Raw genomic sequence first — 20976 nt, 5'->3', positions numbered from 1 at the left:
TCTGGGCTCCCAGGACAACTGGGAGGGGGGTGATGGAGGGTAAGGGGCTCTGCCAGCAGCCTCTCGGCACTTGGGGACACTGGAAGGTCCCAGACCCCGGGAGAGAAGGAAGGAATCGTTTATTAAAGACCTTTTACAGAAGTCCTCCATTAGATCTTTCTCTCCCCATTTTCCAGATGGGAAGCGTGGAGTGCTTGGCTGGCTCAAGATCACACAGCCAGGTAGCGTGCAGCCTCCAGAGCCTTTGATTTCCACCGCGCCACGGATTCCACCTGGGTGGGCAAGGGATGGCGGGTGTTATAACCTAGGGTGGTTTTGTCCAGAGAAACACCCCCCCACCAGCCCCCAAAAGGAAATTCCAGAGCCCAAGGGAAGTGTCTCAGAAAGCAACACCTGCTGGCCAGTCACTGTGTGTCCCCGGCCCCTCCCTGCCGGCCTTGTGCGTGGGAGACCCAAGTTAAGGGAACTCCTTAGCCCTGACCTATTAGTTCCAAGGAAATGATTCAAAGTTCACAGGAATCGGTGGCAGTGATCTTGACCAAGGTCAGCCTGAGGAGAGGCCCCAGAGTGTCAGTGGCTGCTCACGGCCACACCCCGGAGGCAGAAACTCCAGGACTGCCCTGAGTGTGAAAAGGTCTGAAGGCTCCGGGCAGGGGCAGTGGTGGAAACTTCTCTTCCCACCCGGTTGGAGTTTCTCAATATCCTGCTAAGGAGGCCCTGGCTCCCGGCAATCCAGATACCACCTCACTGCCACACACCGCCCCCCCCCTTCCCCAGACACCGCAGCAAACCCCCCATCCCCTGGGGACACTGCCACCCCACACACACACCTGCAGCACCCTCCCCCATCCTCTGGGGACGGGGTCTGAGGAAAAAGCCCAGGCAGGACAGGGGAGAGGTCTCCGTTGATTCCCAGGAGCAATGCCTCAGACCCGGTCCTCAGGAGGAAAAGTTCTCTTGTCCCCTCTTGCAGTAGTCAACGGAAGTTAGGCGGCTCCCCGAGGTCGCGCCCACAGCAGGGAGGATGGGCTGATGGTTTAACAGGACCAGGGTGCTGACCTCAAGAAGACGTGGCCCCCGGAACACCATCCTAGGGGAGCCTGAGAAGCCCACTGAGGAGAAGACATCACAGAAGTGGCCGAGCCCCCGAGTCCTGCTGTGACTGTGTAGGAAATGCACAGAGGCCCACAGCTCCCTTCCCCAGAGTGTGAGCACTCGTCAGACCGGAGCTGACCTTGGGGCAAACTGCTCACTCAAGCCAGGGGCCCGGCTCGGAGCTCACACTCCCCGAGCGTGGACTCCACAGAGCAACCCAGGGTTTTGGTTTCTCCTTTTTCTGCCCATTTTACCCAACGCTGCCCCAGGTTCAGGTGGTCAGGAGTCGGCAGTGTCCCTTCTTGGTCAAGGGGCTCACAGAGTGTGCTCTGCAAAATCTTTGAATTCCAGAAGCAGATTGCCACCTAGCAGTGACCTACTGAACCAACCACTCTGACTTGATAAAAACACCCAGCATAAAAAATAAATGGAGACATAAATAAAATTGCTTACGTGGTAGAACTGATGAAGCAGAGTACAAGGGAATTCATATTTTCACTCTTTTTGCGTTATGTTTGAAATTTTCCTGGAAAAGAAGTGTTTTAAAATGTCTGGGATGCCTGGGTGGCTCAGTTGGTTGAGCGTCCGACTTCGGCTAAGGTCATGATCTCACAGCTTGTGAGTTAGAGCCCCGTGTCGGGCTCTGTGCTGACAGCTTAGAGCCTGCTTTGGAGTCTGTGTCTCCCTCTCTCTCTGCCCCTCCCCCGCTCATGCTCGGTCTCTGTCAAAAATAAATAAACATTAAAAAAAATTTTTTTTAATGTCAGCAATTACCCCTAAATTAATTCTTCCAGCCCCATACAAATTCCCAGCTAAGCCTTTAGAAATATTTGTCCCTAATTACTAGAAAAATGTTTTTAAAGTTTGTTTTGAGAGAGAGAGAGAGAGAGAGAGAGCGAGCACGCATGCTGGGGCAGGGGGGCAGGGATGAGGGCAGAGACAGGGAGAGAGGGAGAATCCCAAGCAGGCTCCACGCAGTCAGAACACAGAGCCTGATGTGGGGCTCGAACTCACAAAACCATGAGATCATGACCTGAGCCAAAATCAAGAGTCAGAAGCTTAACCAATTGAGCGACCCATGCGCCGCCCCCCGCCCCCCTGCCCGGAAATTTCCAATGACAATTTTGGGGGTTTCAAGAGACCAGGCCAGAAGCTTGAAAGTCACGCTCTGATTACTGGGCACCAGAAATCTCTCCAGGAAGCAAAGAAATGCAAATGGATGTGGCCTGTGGTTAAAAAGATGGTCAGAAGTCCTCTCAGCTCCAGGAAAGAGCCCTGGGGGCCAGGTGAGCCACTAACGCCCCCACAAACACAAAGAAAGATTCACCAGAACTGCTGCTTCTTTATAAACACAAGTACATAATGTTTATTTGAAATTCCAATTTATTACAAGTTTACCCTTGAACGGGGCCCTTCCTCCTTAAAGACAATTAAAAAAAAAAAAACAACAAACAATTCAGGTGTCACTGAAGTGGGAACACAGGATTCTCACTGTTAACAAGAACAGACTGGCTCTAGGGTAAGAGGCAGGGGGAGGTGTTGGTGGCTGGGATCACGGAACTGTAGCGTCAGTGCTAACTCCGTCAGTGCTAACTCCGAACCTGTGGGAGAAGGGACAGTAAACCTATCCAGCAGCCACTGGAGCAAATCCCCCCCAGTCTCTGGGCAGGGTAGGCGGGGCGAGACAGGGAACACACCTTGAAATTCAGTATTAAGAGGCTTTATTCTCAAGTTCTAGGAGCTGCAATCCCCTTGGTGGACATGTTTTCCCTTAACTTAAATAGTTACAGAAGAGCTGAGGTGCTCACATTTGCTAAATTCAAAGCTGGTAGAAAAGAAAATTAAACCCTGTTTTGCATTTTATCAAAATCTGCCATAAAAGGGAAAGAAGACTAGGAAGTCCTGCCCAACCAGAGCCACTAACGCCAGACTCCTTGCGGAAGGGCCGGCAGAGCTCCTCCACACCCCCCCACTCCCACCCGACACGCAGCTGGCGGACCGGCAAGATTCAGCTTCGTGGGGACACGGTGGGGGGAGGCGGGAGGTGGCGGCTGTAGATGGAGGCGGCAGAATCGGCGGTCGGGGCAGGCAGAGGGACAGCCCTTCCCCCGCAGGTCCCACCACCTGCCCTGATGACCCTCCAGCCCGGCTTCTCTGAAGGAGAGAGGATGGGCTGAGGGAGGAGACGGGGCAAAGTAAAGCGAACACGTTATCATATAAACTGTACTGTACATGTGCCAAAGCAAGATGACAGAAATATCTTACAAGATGTTCTTTATACAATATCACTGCTGAAACAAGCAACTTTTAATAACTAGAAAAGTCAATTAAAAAAAATTAAACATTTAAATTCTTCCTGCTTTTCTTCTCCCCTAAGAGCTTGTCTGGTACGTGGGTGGGCTGGGCTCCAACACCCGTCTGGCCAGACCCATCGAAGTAAAGGTTATACGCATGATTATAAGCAGGACTCCAGTCTCTAAGTGAAGTGCCTTAGGTTTTTTGTGGGGGTTTTTTTAGTTTTTTTTTTTTAAGGTTTTTTTTTTTTTTTTTTTTTTTTTTTTCTGAGGGGGTGAGGTGGGGTGGGGTGGGAGCAGGGAGAGAGCGATCACAAAGAGGGGGAGGGGTTAGATTCAGGAATGGCTCCGGGATGTGTCCCTTTACTCTGCCAAGAGCAACTCAAAGGAGCACAAGTGTCTCATGATGCTGGTGAATACAGAACGTGGTGTGGCACTCACTGATAGCGTCACCTGAGGGAGGGGGAGCGAGACACAGAGGATGGGCTTGAAGAAACAAGACTGGGTGTGTAGATACAGATTAAAAAAAATCAACACCACCTCCCCAGTTGGCCTGATTACCCCCGATCCTTCTATGTAATGCAGTAACCCCTCCCCTAGAGACCAGAGGCTTGGCACTGTTGTGGTGGCCAAAGCGAGAGGGACCCCGGGAAAGAAGGTTAAAGGACGGGGGCTCACGACAAGGGCTGCACCCCCAGCCCCTCCCTGGACACTTTCAGGGCCAAGGCCCTCGTCTACCACCCGCCGTGTCTCTGGGCAGAGACCACCCAAGAGCAGGTTCTCCAAAGAGCTCTGCGTGCGGAGGGCCCTCTGGAGAGCTGGGAAGGGCGGCAGAAGCTCAGGATGACGGGCACTTCGGGACTCCCCGTGACTCCCTCCCTTCCACACTCCTGTCCGCCTTCCTCTCCCGCCCCCCGCTCACCCTCCCCAGCTCTCTCCATTCCCCCCACCTCAGCTCCCTTACCAGGGCCCTGCCTATTTCTTCTGCCTTCGTCCCCTGGACTGTCCAATGGGCTCTGACTCACTGTCCCCTTCATCTTCAGCAAGCCGATCGGGAAACTTCTTGCGTTTCCTGCGGACATATGGGTGGCCAGGAAGGTGTTTATGCAACAGAGCCACCAGACACTGTTCTGTCTTCACCATACAGTTTAGCACATGGCTGCCCCGGCAGTTGTAGAGCTCAGCATTGGTAAACACTTGCTTCATGTCAGTAAGAAACTCCTGCACAGAGCGGTAGCTCCCACAGGAACATTTGTTCTGCATTGTCTGGAAGTCCATGGGGTGGGTGATGACATCATAGTAATCCTCGGCCTCGTCTCTGGTCACGGGCTCCCTGTGGAAGAGAACCAAACGGAGATGTGAACGTAGCCTCGAGAACAGACACAAACCTTGTTATCAAACCACCGCTCCCAGAACGCCCGCCCCTGCGGAGATCGGCCAGCTGGCAGGCGGAGAAGAGGTGCGTCCACCTTGTACAAAGTGCTCTCCCTTACCAGTTTGGGAAGCTAACTCCTCCACCACTCACACATGTCCTAAACGAAGGGATCGGGGTGGATCCCACGGCCTCCGCTCAGCACGCCCCGGGCCAGCTGCCTATCTGCACGCTCTGAGAACCCACAAGGTGGGTCCTGCTTCCCTGTGCTGGAGACACAAAGCCCACCTGAAAGGCCAGCTGAAGCGGTACTTCACGATCTTGTGGAGGATCTCTTCACACTTCTGCAACTCCAGGCTTTGCCTCCGGGAGCTCCGCTTGGTCTGGAGTACCTGGCACCAAAAAAGAGAGACATGTTATTACAGGTCCAAGAGAAGAGTGGACGGAACAGAAAATGTGTGTATCTGTTTAAAAAAAAAAAAAGAAAGAAAGAAAGAAAGAAAGAAAAAAAAAAGGAGTTCAACCATTTTCTTGGAGCAGAGATAGTCAACATCATCCGACATTCAAGTCAGGGAGTGCGCTCAGCCAGGGGGCAGGCGTCTTCCCATCAGCCCACTTGCCTCCTCCCTGCAAAGGGAGCAGCAGAGGGCAGGCAGCAGTTGCCGTATTACAGCCGTCCTGCTGGAGGTCAGCTAGAGAGGCCACTGTCACCAGGACGGCGGCCTGAGAGCAGATGGACCTGGGATTATGTGCACACCGTGGAGGGGTATAAAACAGCAAGTGCGGAGAGCGGGACTGGTTACAGGGACCACTGGCGGCTAACTCTGGGGGGGTGGAGGGCCTGAGGGAAGAAAAGCGAGAGGCACGACTCCTTTCCTGGGCTCTCCTGCTGCAGGCATGTGGGAGCTAAGTGGCTGAGGAGGAAAGGGCGGGTGTCCCCTCCGGGGAGTTATCACTGCTGCGGCTCACAGTGGTCAGAGCCACGGGCTTGAAGAGTTAGTTAGAGTCGGGCCAGCAGAAGGATCTCACGATGCCCCCGAGCTCCCTAGAGGCTCGCTTTATGCCCCTAACCCCAATTTGCTCTGTCAGAATAAGTTAATTTTCAAGAGCCTCTTTATTGTTCTTGGAAGCTCAAGTAAAATCTGAAGTAAAACCACTAAAATTACATTGGTTGGGGGAGCAGAGGGGAGGGTAACACCCCTCCACGACAACTGTCGGCAAAAGACTCAAGAGTGAGTGAGGCTCCAACATTGCTGACATTCCCACAATGGAGACCCAGCCCCTCTGAGCCACTGGAGACACATGGATACTATTTTAAAATCCCTAACAAGTCACAGGCTGCCTATTAACTAGGGGAGACGATATCTGCAGGCTACAGCAGGGGAATGCCGGACATAGCTGCTCCCGGAGGGCCTGCTGCCTCCAGGCCCACCCATCTGCCACACGCAGCAGCCTGCAAAGTTGGGGAGGGGGGCGCCAGGGGGAGGCTTCCACCTGTTGCACACTGGCGGGGGGGGTGGGGGGAAGCGTTAGAGGGAAGGGGAGAAATCACTTACCAGCTCCTCCACCTCAGCGTCGTCCACAGGTGGTACCTTCGGCCGAGACTTCCTCGCAGGATGAGGCTTCTTGCCTGGCCGTCGTCCTGGCCTCGCTGCAGGAGGGATGACACCATGCTTGCCCCGGACAGTCTTTCGAGGTCTCACTGAAATAGAAAACATGGATTTGGAGTCGAACAGCTGAGGAAGAAGGGAACACATCTATGGAATGGGAAGAGCACCCAGTCGAGCAAAGCAACGGCTCCCCGTGGTTGTAAGGAGCTCTTACAGTTTCTCTCTTGCCTTACCTAACAGGACACTTTAAAGGTAGAGAAGGAGATGAACGGATAGCTTTCATCAACTGCCAAAGACCTGCTAAGAGTCTCTTCGGCAGGCTCTCTTCAGAACGGCTCTCTCTGCCCCACTGTTCACAGTCACTCCTGGGAACGAACGAGTCAGTGGTGAGCTGACTCACCCAGGAGGAGAGGCCGTCTGCTAACAGGTCTGCCCGGAATTCCCACAGCCCCAGCTCAGCCTGTCAACGTACGTCCTTACGTGGAGGGGGACTCTGAACGTAGAACACTTCCTAGTTCCCCAAGGAATCCTACATTCACCACAACCTTCTCAGAGAAAAGCAGATACCTATGCAAAGTCTCCCTCATCGAATCCAATTTCTGGCTTACCCTAGTCCAGCTTTCTCGCATTTCTGAAAACCACAGACAGTGGACCAGGCCACTTCCACACGAGCCCTTGCCCACAACCCCGAAAGGAACAATAAAGAATACAAAGACCCCCAAGATGACCTGTGTCTCAGGTTTACAACAGGTGGTCAATGTCAGACAAACCAACATTTCTCAATATGTCCTCCAGGAGCGATGCTCCATAAGGATTAGCTCAAAGCTTCTCCACTGAACACAGGGAGGTGACATGTGGACAGAGACAGGGGTATACACAGTCAGTGACACAAAGAATCAATAAACAGTGTTTTACATTCACTTCTGGACCCTGATAACCCTTCATAAGCTATTTTAAGGTCTCTAAGCTCAAGACCAGGCTTGAAAGAGAGAATAAAAAACTGACACCAAGGATGAAACTCAAAATGCTAGAGACAGCCACCAACCCGGGCCTCGAGCTGTACTAAGGAACACATCTTTGGTGGCCTAAAAGGTGCAGCAGACAAAGGGCTCAGAGGTATACTAATATTTCCTAGACCCTTTTGGCAGACAAGAACCTAGAAACCTGGAGAGAGAACAATTCCTTGGAAAGAGAAGATAACTCACAAGTGAAAGCATCCACTACTCTGAAAACAAACCAAATGAGTACACTGTTACATTGAGAATCTATTCCCAGACAACCGTGCATCTGAACTGCACTCTCTAGCCAGCAGATGAAGTCTCTTCCTGTAAGGGACTACGTGTCTCCTTACCCTGGATAACTGGAAAATTATGCCTGGGGAATAAATTAAAAAACAAAAACAACAACCCTATAGGAATGAGAGAAATTAATGGGTCTCAAATTAGAGCCCTGCAGGACTGGGAAGATGGGGGCAGGCGGGCACACCCAAACCTCTCAAGGTTTTAGAAGCACCACCGCCAGAAGACTGGTCACACCAAACACCTTCTCAGACTCTATACCAAGATGTGAATGTTCAGAGTGCTGTGATCTTGGGAACTGTATCATCTGTTCAAAAGCTCATCAAAATCTTGACTTGTGGTCTCTTTTCTACCAGCCTACAAGGAAGGGTATATACTCTGCAAAGGAGAAGGCTGTTGAAAGTCTAGACTGCAGGACTTTAGGCTTAATCATGAAAAGGACTCATGAAAAATGACCATCACAGAAGTGACAGAGTCAACGAAGTAAAGTATAAATGACGAGGCCTCCCCAACCCTGGCTCCTGCTGGCATCTAGTGAGAAACAGATCTGAACCTTCCAAACAACCACCCTAACCCATGAGAAAACAAGTCTTCTCTTTTTAAAACCAGCAAACCTATAGACCTGCATGCCACATAAATGAGAAAAATCACTGTAACCAGAAAAAAAATCACTTCTCTGACAGCAGCACTGCACCAGAGGCTAAAACAACCATTAAGAGATGACAATGGGCCTAGACCTTCCTTACCCATTGTCCCCACTGTCCCCATACACTGAGAGGTTTGAATCAGGAGACTTGTCATCAACACACTTGGGGGCTTGAATTCCACTCAATCTTGGACCAGTTGGACCTACCATAGGCCTGATCCAACCTCCCACTAGGAAAGTGGTTAAATGGCATCTTGAAAGCCCATTTGAAACCATGGCAGTGGAGTCACCCACCCCACAGCCACAACATGTGAGAGCAATGCTGGGTGGGGGTCTGCTGCCAACGCAGTCTTCCTAAGGCAGCCTGGAAAACTGTGAGGTCAACTATGAAGGCAAACTGAATACTTACATCGCAAACCAGCCACCTCATAATCTTCTTCCTCCTCCTCCTCCTCCTCCTCCTCTTCCTCCTCTTCATTGCTCTCATCATCTTCACTGTCCTCAGAGGCAGACTCTTCAGTGTAATTCCTGTGGGGAGGGAAAAGCACGTAGGGAAGGACCGTGGTTCTAGGCCTGAGCGCCCGAGGAAGGATGAATTCCCACACCCCTGTAGCTTTCTCCTCTTCACCAACTAGGCAGGTTTGATGACAAGGCCAGGACACGGGAAGCAGAACGAAAGCCTAAGCTTCAACAGCATCTCTCCCCAACCAGGCCATAAATGCTTTGGATGAGACACCAACAGCACCAGGAATCAAGCCCAAAATACAACCCCACCTCTCCTCACATAAAACAATACAAAACCTGTTTCTTTTGTCTCAACAGAATCAGCCAGGTAACATAACATTTCAGATATGAAAAGTTGCTCCCGACCTTGGGGCAGACTGAACGAACGAGCAGCCCGGACAGGTGTTACTCCACCTTGACGGCCCCCTTCCAGGAGTGGGACAGCTTACAGATGACCACGACATCAAAGCAATGCTAATCCCGGCTCTGAACAGCTGGTCTAAAGCCCCGCCATTTCAGAGGAGTGTGCCTTACTCGGCTCTCAGTGTGGCTGGAGCGGAGTGAGAAATAACTGAGTAACGCTGTCACACGGGGTCAGGATCAAACAGCTCTGCCCTCTCGGAGACCAAGCCAGAGCACCCAGAAGCTGCCCTTTCACAACCTCCAATTGCAATGTGGGAAACGGGATTAACTTGGCCAGTATGAAGGCATCTCCTCTTTACAAGGCCCCAGTGTTCGGCCTTGTGGGGGTCAGGGTGGTGAACAAAGCACCACCTCCACTCTCAGGGCAACAGCAATCTCCTGGAAGACAGTCACTTGTAAGCCTAACCATGGAGGCACGATGCACCAAAGACCGCGAGACTGGATGCTCATTTGGAACACAGAGGAGGAACAACTAATTTTACGAATACAAAAACACTTCAAAAAAGTGAAATTTTAGGTAGGCCATAGGCAGTTCCCTCAGTACTGGGGAGAGGGAATATTCCCAGCTAGGAGGAACACACAGAGGCAAGGATACCCAATGAATAGTCTGTAACAAGCACACAAAATGGGAATAAGGGCTCATAAAAACAGACCGGGGAGGGGCCCCACGTCAGGCTCTCAGCTGTCAGCATGGAGCCTGGAGCCTGGAGCCTGGAGCCTGGAGCCTGGAGCCTGGAGCCTGCTTTGGATTCTCTGCCTCCTTTTCCTCTCTCTGCCCCTCCCCTGGTCATGTTCTCTCTCTCGTTCTCAAAAATAAATAAATGTTAAAAAAAATTTTTTTTTAACACAGACTGGGGGCACCTAGAGCTCAGTCAGTTAAGTGTCCAACTATTGGGTTCAGCTCAAGTCATGATCTCACGGTTTCATGAGTTTCAGCCCTGCATTGGGCTCTGTGCTGACAGTGTGGAGCCTGCTTGGGATTCCCTCTCCCTTTCTCTCTCTGCCCCTGCCCTACTTGTGCTGTCTCTGTCTCTCTCAAAATAAATAAACAACAACAACAACAACAACAACGACGACAAAGACCAGCATTCTGTAACAATCTCAAAAATTAGGCCCAGGAATTTGGACTGTATTTTCTAGAGGCAGTGGAAAAATTAAGGTTTTTAAACAGGAGAGTAACACGAACAGATAGATCTCTGCCTTATGTAAACTGTTCTGGTATCACCATAAAAGCTGGACGAATAAGAGGGGGAAAGATTGGAGGTAAGGAATTAAGAAGCCACTGGAGGAGCCCAGATGAGAGAGACAGGAGGGCCAAATGACAGCAGGGACCATGGAGAGTACACAGCAGATGACTGATTTTGTAAGACGTCTGGACACACAGATAATGTCTGGCAAATGAGCATGGAAGTTGAGAGAGAGGACGACTTTCAAGTTGACAGCAAAGTTGTAATCGTGATCGGGCAGGAAAACAACAGGTATGCGTAAGGAAGGTCAGGAGTTTCGGGGTTTTTAGTGGTGGGTGGTTGCAGAAGTGATCGCAAATCAAGAAGTGGCCCAAGTGGAAGTAAAAGGCAAAAGGAGACATACTGCTAGGCAGGATCAAGAAGACACAGAACGTGTCTCACAATGAAGATGAGAAATGTCAACATTAAGCTAAAGTGAAATCAGAGTCCTTTGAGCTCTTACTGTAATACCTTAAATGATCAGGCTCCATACGCAAAAGATGAACTTACAGCTCCTCAGAATAATTCAGTTTGAATAACTAAAGCTTAATTATAAACCAGCCATTTCATCTGTTTTTAAAAGAAGAAATTCTCACCTGCCACGGGAGTTGCGCCTGGCAGTAGCAGGCTGGCAAGCGGGGCACTGCCACTCACCATCTGGCACCTCATAGAGGGCTGGCCTCAGACAAAACAGGTGGAAGGCTTTGTTACATTCATCACACAAGATCAGTTTGTCATCCTCACCTGCAAGGAGATAAACTTGTAGAGCACTGTCGGGAGCACAGCAATGGTTGGCAAGCTGTAACAAAGAGCCACTCACCCTCCATTAACGCCATAGGGGAGCCAAGAGTCTAGCAAACTGTTATCCCTTTTTAGAAAAAATGCAGTCATTTCTGAGAAGAAATGAAGCATAACTACACTACTGGTAATTTAACACTCAGGTCTTCTGACTTCTATCCCCAAATCCAACTCCATCTAGGAGAGGACAGTTAAAACATTTACAAAGTGACAGCAAATACCAAGTCCTAGCAGGAAATGTCACTGCTCCTCTCCCACTAAGAAACAAATCCCCCATGAAGTATTAACATTTCCTATCCATCCTCTTCCTCGATACCCTCCCCCACTCTTCCCAACTCCTATCTGATATCGTTCTCTTAAATCACTCGATTTCAAAATATATGAAATCAACCTGACATGGTCATTTCCCTCTAGAACGTTTATTCTAAAACAATGTTGAGAGCAACTGATGGGTTTTACACAGGATCTTTTCATCCTTGGGAAGGGAATTAAATCCTAACCTAGTTCACAAAATAACTTCAGCCACTGAGAAGGCAATCACTTGAGGGCTATTAGTCATTAAGTTCCTTTTACACGGGCTCTGAAAGCTAAAAGCATTAAAGAGTCCCAAACGCCTTGCTCTGTAGGACTGTGACGGTTGGCCCAAACCTGAGTATTCTTCCCAATGCACAAATACTGCCCTCTGCTGGTAGAATATCTTACTTCATGGATGACTAAAAACTCAGATTTAAAATTGTAGGTTAATTTTGTTCCCTGTAGAAAATTTAAAGATTGGCAAGATAAACCGCTCTTATATTCAAAACTGAGGAACAAAGGGTTTGCTCTGATTTGCTGTCATGTTACTTCAAAGGGCAGCATTTTACAGATCTCTAGAAAAAGGCAAATTCTGTTCCATTACACTTGAAAGTTGTGCACAGAAATCTTCAGGGGGGGAAATATCTTTGGAATGGAAGCCCCAGTCCCTATTACACTCAGACACACCACACTGATTTAAATATACCTTTCTTTCGACAAACTTTGCATCTAGCATTTTCTGCTGACATATCCCACTTGATACAGGCATCAAGCATCCCAAGTAGAACATGCATTCTGGAAAAAGTCTGAGCTTCACGGATTGCTGTCTTCCATTTCTCCAGAGCAGACGCAACCTAAACAGAGACCACATCAGGTCAGCGCCGCCACAGCGACCTCAAGGACATGACATGCAGACTGTTGGCGAAATGCTGCCGGAGAGCATGAACTGACGGCATCAGGAACAGGTGGAGGGGTGAGAGAAGGCTGGATACATTTATCTCCTACCCAGGAGATAGGAGGCTTTTCCAGTCTCACCCGTTTAGTTTATAGAAGAAATCAAGGCTCTGAAGAGTGGAAAAAACTTACCAAAGGTTACATAAAGAATTAAGGCAGGGCAGATGGGGAGCGGGGGAGGGTGATCAGACACCTGTCTCTTCCAGTGAAATCCACTTAAAGATTGAGTGTCACTTAAAAGCACGAACACTTGTGTACACGCTAAGCGTGCAGTGACGTCATGGAGCTACCGCAACTCTGGTCAACAAGATGATCGGTTTCTGCGTTATGTGCCACAACCCCAGTTTACAGGGCCTGGAAATTATAGTAAATACTCTCCATGAAACACTCTACAACACTTAAAAAATATTTTAATTTTTTTTAAATGTTTATTCATTTTGGAGAGAGACAGTGTGAGCAGAGGAGGGACAGAGAGGGAGACACAGAATCCGAAGCAGACTTCAGGTTCTGAGCTGTCAGCACAGAGCCCGATGCAGACCCAAACCCACAAACTGAGATCATGACCTGAGCCGAAGTCAGCCACATAACCGACTGAGCCACCCAAGCGCCCCAACACTTAAAAATACTATGCACTGATCTGAAGTATTCCTCTTGACTTTATCACCAACTTGTAAGTGAAAATTTCAGAGGCCCAGGGCTCAGACTCACTTCTTCCCGGGAGTTACTCTCAGCATAATAAGCACTGCCTCTTCCCATCTTCAGAAAATGCAAATTAATTCAGAATAAGCCAGGGAAAACAGTTAGGAAGGGGGAGGAGGGATTAAAACTCTCAACGACAGGGGCACCTGGGTGGCTCAGTCGGTTAAGTGTCCCAACTCTCGACTCGATTTCAGCTCAGGTCACGATCTAAGGTTCATGAGATTGGGCCTGCATTGGGCTCTGCGCTGACGGTGTGGAGCCTGCTTGGGATTCTTGCTCTCCCTCTCCTTCTGTCCCTCTCTCACTAGCACGCATGTGTGCCCTCTCTCAAAATAAATAAACTTAAAAAAAAATTCAATGATAAACACAACCCTCTCTCCTATAAAATACACATTCTAAGGAAAACCAGAAATGCCATTTTTGGATAATTCCTTTATTTGTATTACTGTTTCATTAATCAAAAGGTGTTTATATCTTCAAAACATTTCTTACCTCAATGATGAGGTAAGCATCTGCATGAACAAATGCCTCTAAAGGGATTATCATTCTCAGACAGTCAGAAAACACAGCAGCGATGGACGAGGGAAAGCTTGGGAGCTACACCGGAAGCTGAGAGATTAGGTCATCCTACTGTCATCCACCTTGTGGGGATCGTATTGCTTAACCCGGCCAACCTGGCCGTAACTGAACTCAAATTCAAGGAGCGATGCCTGCTGCTTTTACAACTTGGCTACCAGGCCTAGCTGACTAACAATACCACTGCTGCACATCTCTGCTCTACCCTAGGCAGAGGTCTATTTTAAGTAACATAGTCTTTATCTTATAGGAAAGGCTAGTTATCCTGGAAGCCCACAGGCTTTAAAATAGAGCTGCCAAGGGACAAAGACCGTTGAGCTACTTCTGAAGCTGTGGTGTGAGGTTTGAGAGTGGGGAACAAAGGCTCCCCTTTCTCTTTCTTATGGAAACAGAGAACCACAGAGAGCCCTGTGTGTATCAATTCATGAATAACAAGAATACGTAATATAAATACAACAAAGAGTCTATTTAAGGGGCAGCTAAAATTCTAGTAGAATCTGGCTCATTCCTTACTCCAACCTCCACTGCAGATAATTTCAACATCTGCCTTCAAAATACAGTACAATTTCCTTCCTTCCCTCCTCAGAGCTCCTCAGTAAAATGTGAAGTCCACAATCGCAGCTTGCCTCGCTGGGCTGTTCCCATGATGCCAGGGAGAGCTGACCTATGGTACACAGATTCTTGTAGCATGGTAACAACCCACATGCCTTCAATGGAATACAAATTTAAGAATTTTAGGTTCAGGGGCACCTGGGTGGCCCAGTCGGTTAAGCATCTAACTTTGGCTCAGGTCATGATCGTGCAGTTCCTGAGTTTGAGCCCCGCGTCATACTCGGTGCTGACAGCTCAGAGCCTGAAGCCTGCTTCAGATTCTGTCTTCCTCGCTCTCTGCCCCTCCCCCGCTCATGTTCGGTCTCTCTCTCAAAAATAAGTAAACATTAAAAAAAAAAAAAAAGATTCAGTCCTTAAAAAGAGTGCCCTAACAGACAGAAATGGCTCAAATGGGCTTTGCTGTCCTCTAGTGGACAGATGCACGAGAGCATTCAAGAGTCCTATTAGCATATAGTACCCTCTTTTTTTTTTTTTTTTTTTTTACTATTTCCTATGAATTACAAGATTTGAGTACTCAATAGCACATCTGGCCTCATTAAAATAAAAAAAATTTTTTGGAAGATCCTGGAAATAGGCTTACTTAACCTCATTTTAATACAGACTTGAGACATAATTTATGTTAACAAGTTCACCTGTAAAGAAAACAATGGTTTTTCATGTATTTGCAGAGCTGTACAACTAGCGACATAATCTTAATTCTAGAACATTTGCAGCACCCCCGAAAGAACCCCTGCACCCACTAGTAGCCACTCCACATCCTCCACCCTAACCCACCACTTCCCCAGACCTAGGCAACCACTAATTCACTTTTGGTCTAGAGATTCTCTTATTCTGGACATTCTGTATACCTTTTGTGTGGCCTTTTGTGACTGACTTCTTTTACTGAGCATAATTTTTCTAGGTCCATCCACATCGTAGCATATAACAATACTTCATTCCATTTTAACTGCTGAATAATAACCACTGAATGGATAATTCACATTTTGTCTATCCATTCATCAGTTGAGGGACATCTGGGGTATTTCCATTTTGGGGCTATTATAAATAATACTGCTATGAACATATGTGCACATTTGTATAATCTTCATTTACTATTTTTGCCCGAAGTCTCATAGCAATTTGGGGCCAGGTCTCCTTCACATTTCTAGATCCCCAATCCCAGTGCTCTTGACATCATAGATACTGGATAATCACTAGCATCCTGTTAAACCCACTGAGTTATCCACTTAGACCAGCCTACATTCCAACCAACCTCTAATTTTGAGGGCAAAACATTAGGCATTCAAGATTTGAAAGACCATCCTGTTCTCCTGTCATTGTAAAAACTTCCAAACAGTCCAGCACATTAAAACAAAAACCCCACACCATATTAAACACACTGGGTTTTTTGTTTTGCTTTTAAAGACACTGTTTTCAAAACAGATATACAGTGGCAACAAAGTTTTGACATTCGACACTGGTGGTATCCAGGAAATCCTCTAGGTCTTACAATGCTGCTGGAGGCTAAACACATTATTCTGATGGAAAATTCAAATCTCTAGCATGTTTAAATAAAATTGGTCCCTATGTAGAAGTGGATGTAACAGAATCAAGGGGAAGCCAGCTTACCTGCAAAGTTCCCATTAATCCTTTCACTAACAGTAAAAAGGCAATATCCTATCTTGGCTAGGATATGACAAGGCTTTCAACCATATTCTTCCACAAAAGAACATTTAAAATGGAAAAACAGATAATCAAGTTTAGGGACAAATACATCCAAAGTAAATAGCCTAAAAGAACTCAGGATTTTGCCAATTTATACAACGGCTTTCCCACTTAATGCAAAAAAAAAAAAATTAAATAAACATTAAATATCTGAAATCATCAACTATTACGAAAAGGGATTCGAGAAACCATCTACTTTTATAAGTAAGGAAACTGAAGACTGATATTTTAAAGACTGATATTAGTTCAAGCAACCACCTAGTGCCAGCTGAAAAACCCTAGCCTGTGCTAAGTGGAAACCTTCAAAGCAAAGGGCAGTGGAAAATTTCAGAGCTGTGGCAAAGCTGACCTTTGGTCGGGAACTGCAGGCAGGGCATAATGCCATTTTAATGGAGAACATTGTTGAACTACTTAGTAGGCAACCTAATTGATTTTCCAAGAAACTCTTCCATGCTTTCCATTTGTGCACCATGTGTCTGGGCCCCAAGGTTAAACCAGCAAAACGCTCATATTTTCCTCCCCGATCAAGTTAAGAATGAAGTCTCATATGACAAGCTAAAAAGAGGTTACTTTGCTATGGGGAGGAATATTAAAAAAGAACTTTTGACAAGAATTCTATAGCTACTGCTGCGCAATGAGAAACTGTTACTGGCAAAGAAATGTCAAGGGAACATCACGTCAAGAAAGAGACTCTTCTGGATACAGTTAAAAATAAAGCCCATGCAGTACTCAGCAAGGCTAAAACTGAGGCCTAATGAGAAAAGACTTAGCAAAGGAGACTATTAACCATCTAACATCTTAGACTTCATCTAGAAGCTTACCTGAATGCCGTGCCACCATCAAAAGAGAACAGAGAAGTGGGAACTAAATCCCAGGAAGATACCAACATGTGTGGAGTGTTTGAATCTAAGTCATGAATTAATAGTTAAACCTTTATTGGGGTGCCTGGGTGGCTCAGTCTGTTAAGCATCCGACTGCGGCTCAAGTCAAGATCTCACAGTTCATGGGTTTGAGCCCCGTGTCGGGCACTGTGCTGACAGCCTAGAGCCTGCTTCAGATTCTGTGTCTCCCTCCCTCTCTGCCCCTCCCCACTCGCGCGGTCTGTCTCTCTCTCTCTCTCTCTCTCTCTCTCTCTCAAAAATAAATAAAAACATTAAAAAAAAATAGTTAAACCTTTATCGGACTGAATCTTAGTTCTCTGCTCTGCTTACCTCCTTCCCAAAAGCATCCTTTTATCATGCTTCACCCTTGGCCTGAGGAAGAAATGGAGGGTAACTTGACAACGGTGTACAAATACCTGAGGAGCTTTAGAGAGTAAACTCATTCTGTGTTCTGTATCAATTTGGAGGGAAAACAAGGACCGGCTGGCCCGTGAGGAGAAAGCCAATGTCAGCTCAATCTAACGAAGCCTATGTGCCCTTCCACGACTGGATTAACTCCTACTTATTCTTCAAAACCCAGCTGACATGGCCTCTCCTCCTGCCCCGCTTTGCCCTAGGTACCCCTCACAGGCAGGCTGGCTCCCGCACTTTCTCATCAGCGCTCGGATGCCACCAAGACCATCCTTCCCATGCCAGCGGGACTCCTTGAGGGCAAGGACTTCTGGCTTCTACTCATCACCATGACCTCCAGACTTCCCACACGACTGGCACAAGGCAAGTCTTTACCAGATGTTTGTGAACAGAAGGAAATGAGGGAGTGGAGAAAAATCAAAAACAGGGAAAAGTGTTCTTCTATGGGATAATGCCTGGGACCACTCCCTTCATGTAGTGTTTTCAAATTCTTTTCTTCCTAAGTAATCTTAAGCAGAAATCTAATAGACAAAACAAAAAAATGGAGCTGATTATTCTAATAAAGAAAAACCAGAGACATTTCATCAGTAAGGAATTAAGATACTGAGAAAACAGTGTCACGTGGATCTATATGGACTGAAAGGAGACAGACAGAGATTATGCTGAGGGGTGAAAAGTCGCAGAACATGATGCAGATGACTCCATTCTGTACAACTGCCATAAAACTATCTTCATATGTATACAGAAAACACACCAAAGTACTAAAGACTGATATCCTTGGGGAGCAACACCAGGACAGGAGTGGTTTCATGTTCCACGTACCTCTCACACTGGATTTACTTACAATGAGCATGTTACTTTTAAAACTTAAAAACCAAGGGGCGCCTGGGTGGCGCAGTCGGTTGGGCGTCCGACTTCAGCCAGGTCACGATCTCGCGGTCCGTGAGTTCGAGCCCCGCGTCAGGCTCTGGGCTGATGGCTCGGAGCCTGGAGCCTGTTTCCGATTCTGTGTCTCCCTCTCTCTCTGCCCCTCCCCCGTTCATGCTCTGTCTCTCTCTGTCCCAAAAATAAATAAAAAACGTTGAAAAAAATTAAAAAAAAAAAAAAACTTAAAAACCAAAAAAAACTGGATATCCACATGCAAAAAACTGAGGTTAGACCCTTACTCTACAAAAATTAACTCAATATGAATAAAAAATTCATTTAATTATTAATTTTTTTGAGAGAGAGAGAGAGCACGCGCGCACACACACCCGTGTGCACAAGCTAGGGAGGGGCAGAGAGAGGGGGAGAGACTCCACGCTGTCAGCACAGAGCCCAACGCGGGGCTCGAACCCATGAACCACGATATCATGACCTGAGCCGAAATCAAGAGTCAGGTGCTTAACTGACTGAGCCCCCCCAGGTGCACTTGGATCAAAGATTTAAGTGTAAGAGCTCAAACTCTAAAACCTGTAGAAGAAAACAGAGGGGAAGGACACTGGATTTGTTGACACTGGATTTGGCAATATTTCCTGGATGTGACACTAAAAGCAGAAGCAGCAAAAGAAACAACAGGTAAGGTGAATTTTGTCAAACTTTAAAACTTTCACACATCAATGGACATCACCAAGAGAAGTAAAAGGCAGCGCACAGGATGCGAGAATATATTAGCAAATCACACATGTGATAAAGGATTAATACCCAGAACATATAAAGAACCTACATAACTCAACAGTGAAAAATATACATCCCAATTAAAAAGCAGCCAAAGGACTCAAAGCAACATTTCCCCCAAGAAGACAGACAAAAGGCCAACAAAAACATTGCTCAACATCACTAATCATTAGGGGAATGCAAATCAAAACCACAAGAGATCACTTCACACCCATCAGGATGACTGCAACCAAAGAAACAGAAAATACCAAGTGTTGGCAAGAATGCAGAGAAATCAGAGCCCTTGTGCACTGCTGATGGGCATGTAAAATGGTGCAGCTTCTATGGAAAACACGACCGTTCTTGAAAAAATTAACCAGAATTACTATAATGATGCAGCGATTCTACTAGGTATACAGCCAAAAGAACTGAAAGTAAGAACTAACAGATAACTGTATACTGGTGTTTAAAGCAGCATTACTGGATGTGAGGGCCACCGGCTGCAATATCTGTCATGCCAGTTCTCCAGGATGGATCTGGCACATGTGGTGGGCTAGCTGAATGTATCCTTCCTCCCTCACTGTCCAGCCCTCCTGAACCTTCCCCCATAGAGCAGGACCATTCTTCAGTCAAGGGTATACAGTGGCACTCCCCTGCTAGAGGCTCCCAGCAAGCTCTCAAGGCCCACAGCAGCATCACCCACTAGAGCCAAAAGGTGGAAGTTACCCAAGTGTGCCTGGACGGATGAATATGGAATGTGGTATATACACAGAATGGACTATTACTCAGTCTTAAAAGGGAAATTCTGGCACATAATATAACACAGATGAGCTTTGAAGACGTTATGCTAAGTTAAATACACCAGTCGCAGAAGGACAAATAGCATGATTCCACTTCTATGTAACGGTGCTCAGACTAGTTGAATTCAGACACAGAAAGAAAGTGGTGGTTGCCAGGGATTGAGGGGAGAGTGAAATGGGTAGTTCAGTCTTTAAGGGGCAGAGTGTCAGCTTGCAAAGGTAAAAAGGTTCTGGAGATGGATAGGGGAGATGGCTACATAATACCGTAGGTACTCGACACACAACTGACAAAGAGCATAGAAACGGCTAAAATGACTAAGTGCTCATTACGAGTATTTTACCATTTTTGAAAACTTAAAAACTGCTACCACCTTTTAAAAAGAAATCAGCTCTGGCAAAAGGGGCTGGGGACACTCTGAGCCATTATCCAGCTCTGCTCCACAGACGAATCTGAAAACCACAAAATTTAGTGAAAGTGATAAAAATGGACCACTGGTGCAGGAACAGTGCTTACAGAAGGTAAAATCACCGGGTCAGACCATTTTAAAACCAGACCGCACTCTTCCACAGTCATGAAACTGCATCTTCATGAACAAAATACCTTTGCTTCCTCTGCCATTTTCTTCTCTTCATCCACCTCTTCTGTCTTTGCTGAATCTTCGCTTTGGAGTTTTCTTCTCTTTTGTTTGGGAGCCATGAAGCCTTGGAGAAACTTCTTTATGACACTGGCTTGTAGGGCAATCACACACTCACCAAAATCCTTCAGTTTCTCTAATGAGATCACCTACAGGAAATGATGGAAACACCAGAATGAATGAAAGGTCAAGATGGAAACACCAGAATGAATGAAAGGCCAAGATGCGAGGAGACTATCCTCAACTAAATTAAAATCAACCTGGGCCCCAAATGGGTCACATAGCATGAATTTACCTCGGTGCCTCAGTTCAGTGGGTGGTTTATACATTGAAAAGCAACTTATTACTTTCCATTTCCCTGGCAATGGGACCCACGGGATGCTGAAACTTGCTCCACTCAAGAAGTCATTCATTCACTCAGCAACTGAGTACCTACTATGTACAAACTGCAGTCTCAAGGCAGAGAGAAAATGAGAAGGAAAATAAACATTACCTGACCCACCGGCTTA

The 20976-nt window shown here is 47.1% G+C and overlaps 1 protein-coding gene across 1 annotated transcript in view; it reads right to left on the bottom strand.

The window, feature by feature from the left end:
• Positions 1 to 2434: 2434 nt before the first annotated feature.
• BAZ1B (bromodomain adjacent to zinc finger domain 1B) overlaps positions 2435 to 20976 on the bottom strand; it is a 72583-nt gene continuing 54041 nt past the window's right edge. Inside the window, exons 13-20 of the mRNA XM_049639200.1 lie at positions 20434 to 20616; positions 12267 to 12414; positions 11065 to 11212; positions 8725 to 8843; positions 6318 to 6463; positions 5050 to 5153; positions 4354 to 4722; positions 2435 to 3842 (exon numbers count right to left, since the gene is read on the bottom strand). Of these exons, the coding sequence (XP_049495157.1) occupies positions 4365 to 4722; positions 5050 to 5153; positions 6318 to 6463; positions 8725 to 8843; positions 11065 to 11212; positions 12267 to 12414; positions 20434 to 20616 (1206 nt within the window). The 3' untranslated portion in view covers positions 2435 to 3842; positions 4354 to 4364. The remainder of the gene's footprint in view (positions 3843 to 4353; positions 4723 to 5049; positions 5154 to 6317; positions 6464 to 8724; positions 8844 to 11064; positions 11213 to 12266; positions 12415 to 20433; positions 20617 to 20976) is intronic.

Source organism: Panthera uncia, chromosome E3 (genome assembly GCF_023721935.1).
Source record: "Panthera uncia isolate 11264 chromosome E3, Puncia_PCG_1.0, whole genome shotgun sequence".
Lineage (NCBI taxonomy): Eukaryota > Metazoa > Chordata > Mammalia > Carnivora > Felidae > Panthera > Panthera uncia.
The sequence above is the reverse complement of the archived record's forward strand: the minus strand, read 5'-3'. Positions and strand labels throughout refer to the sequence as shown.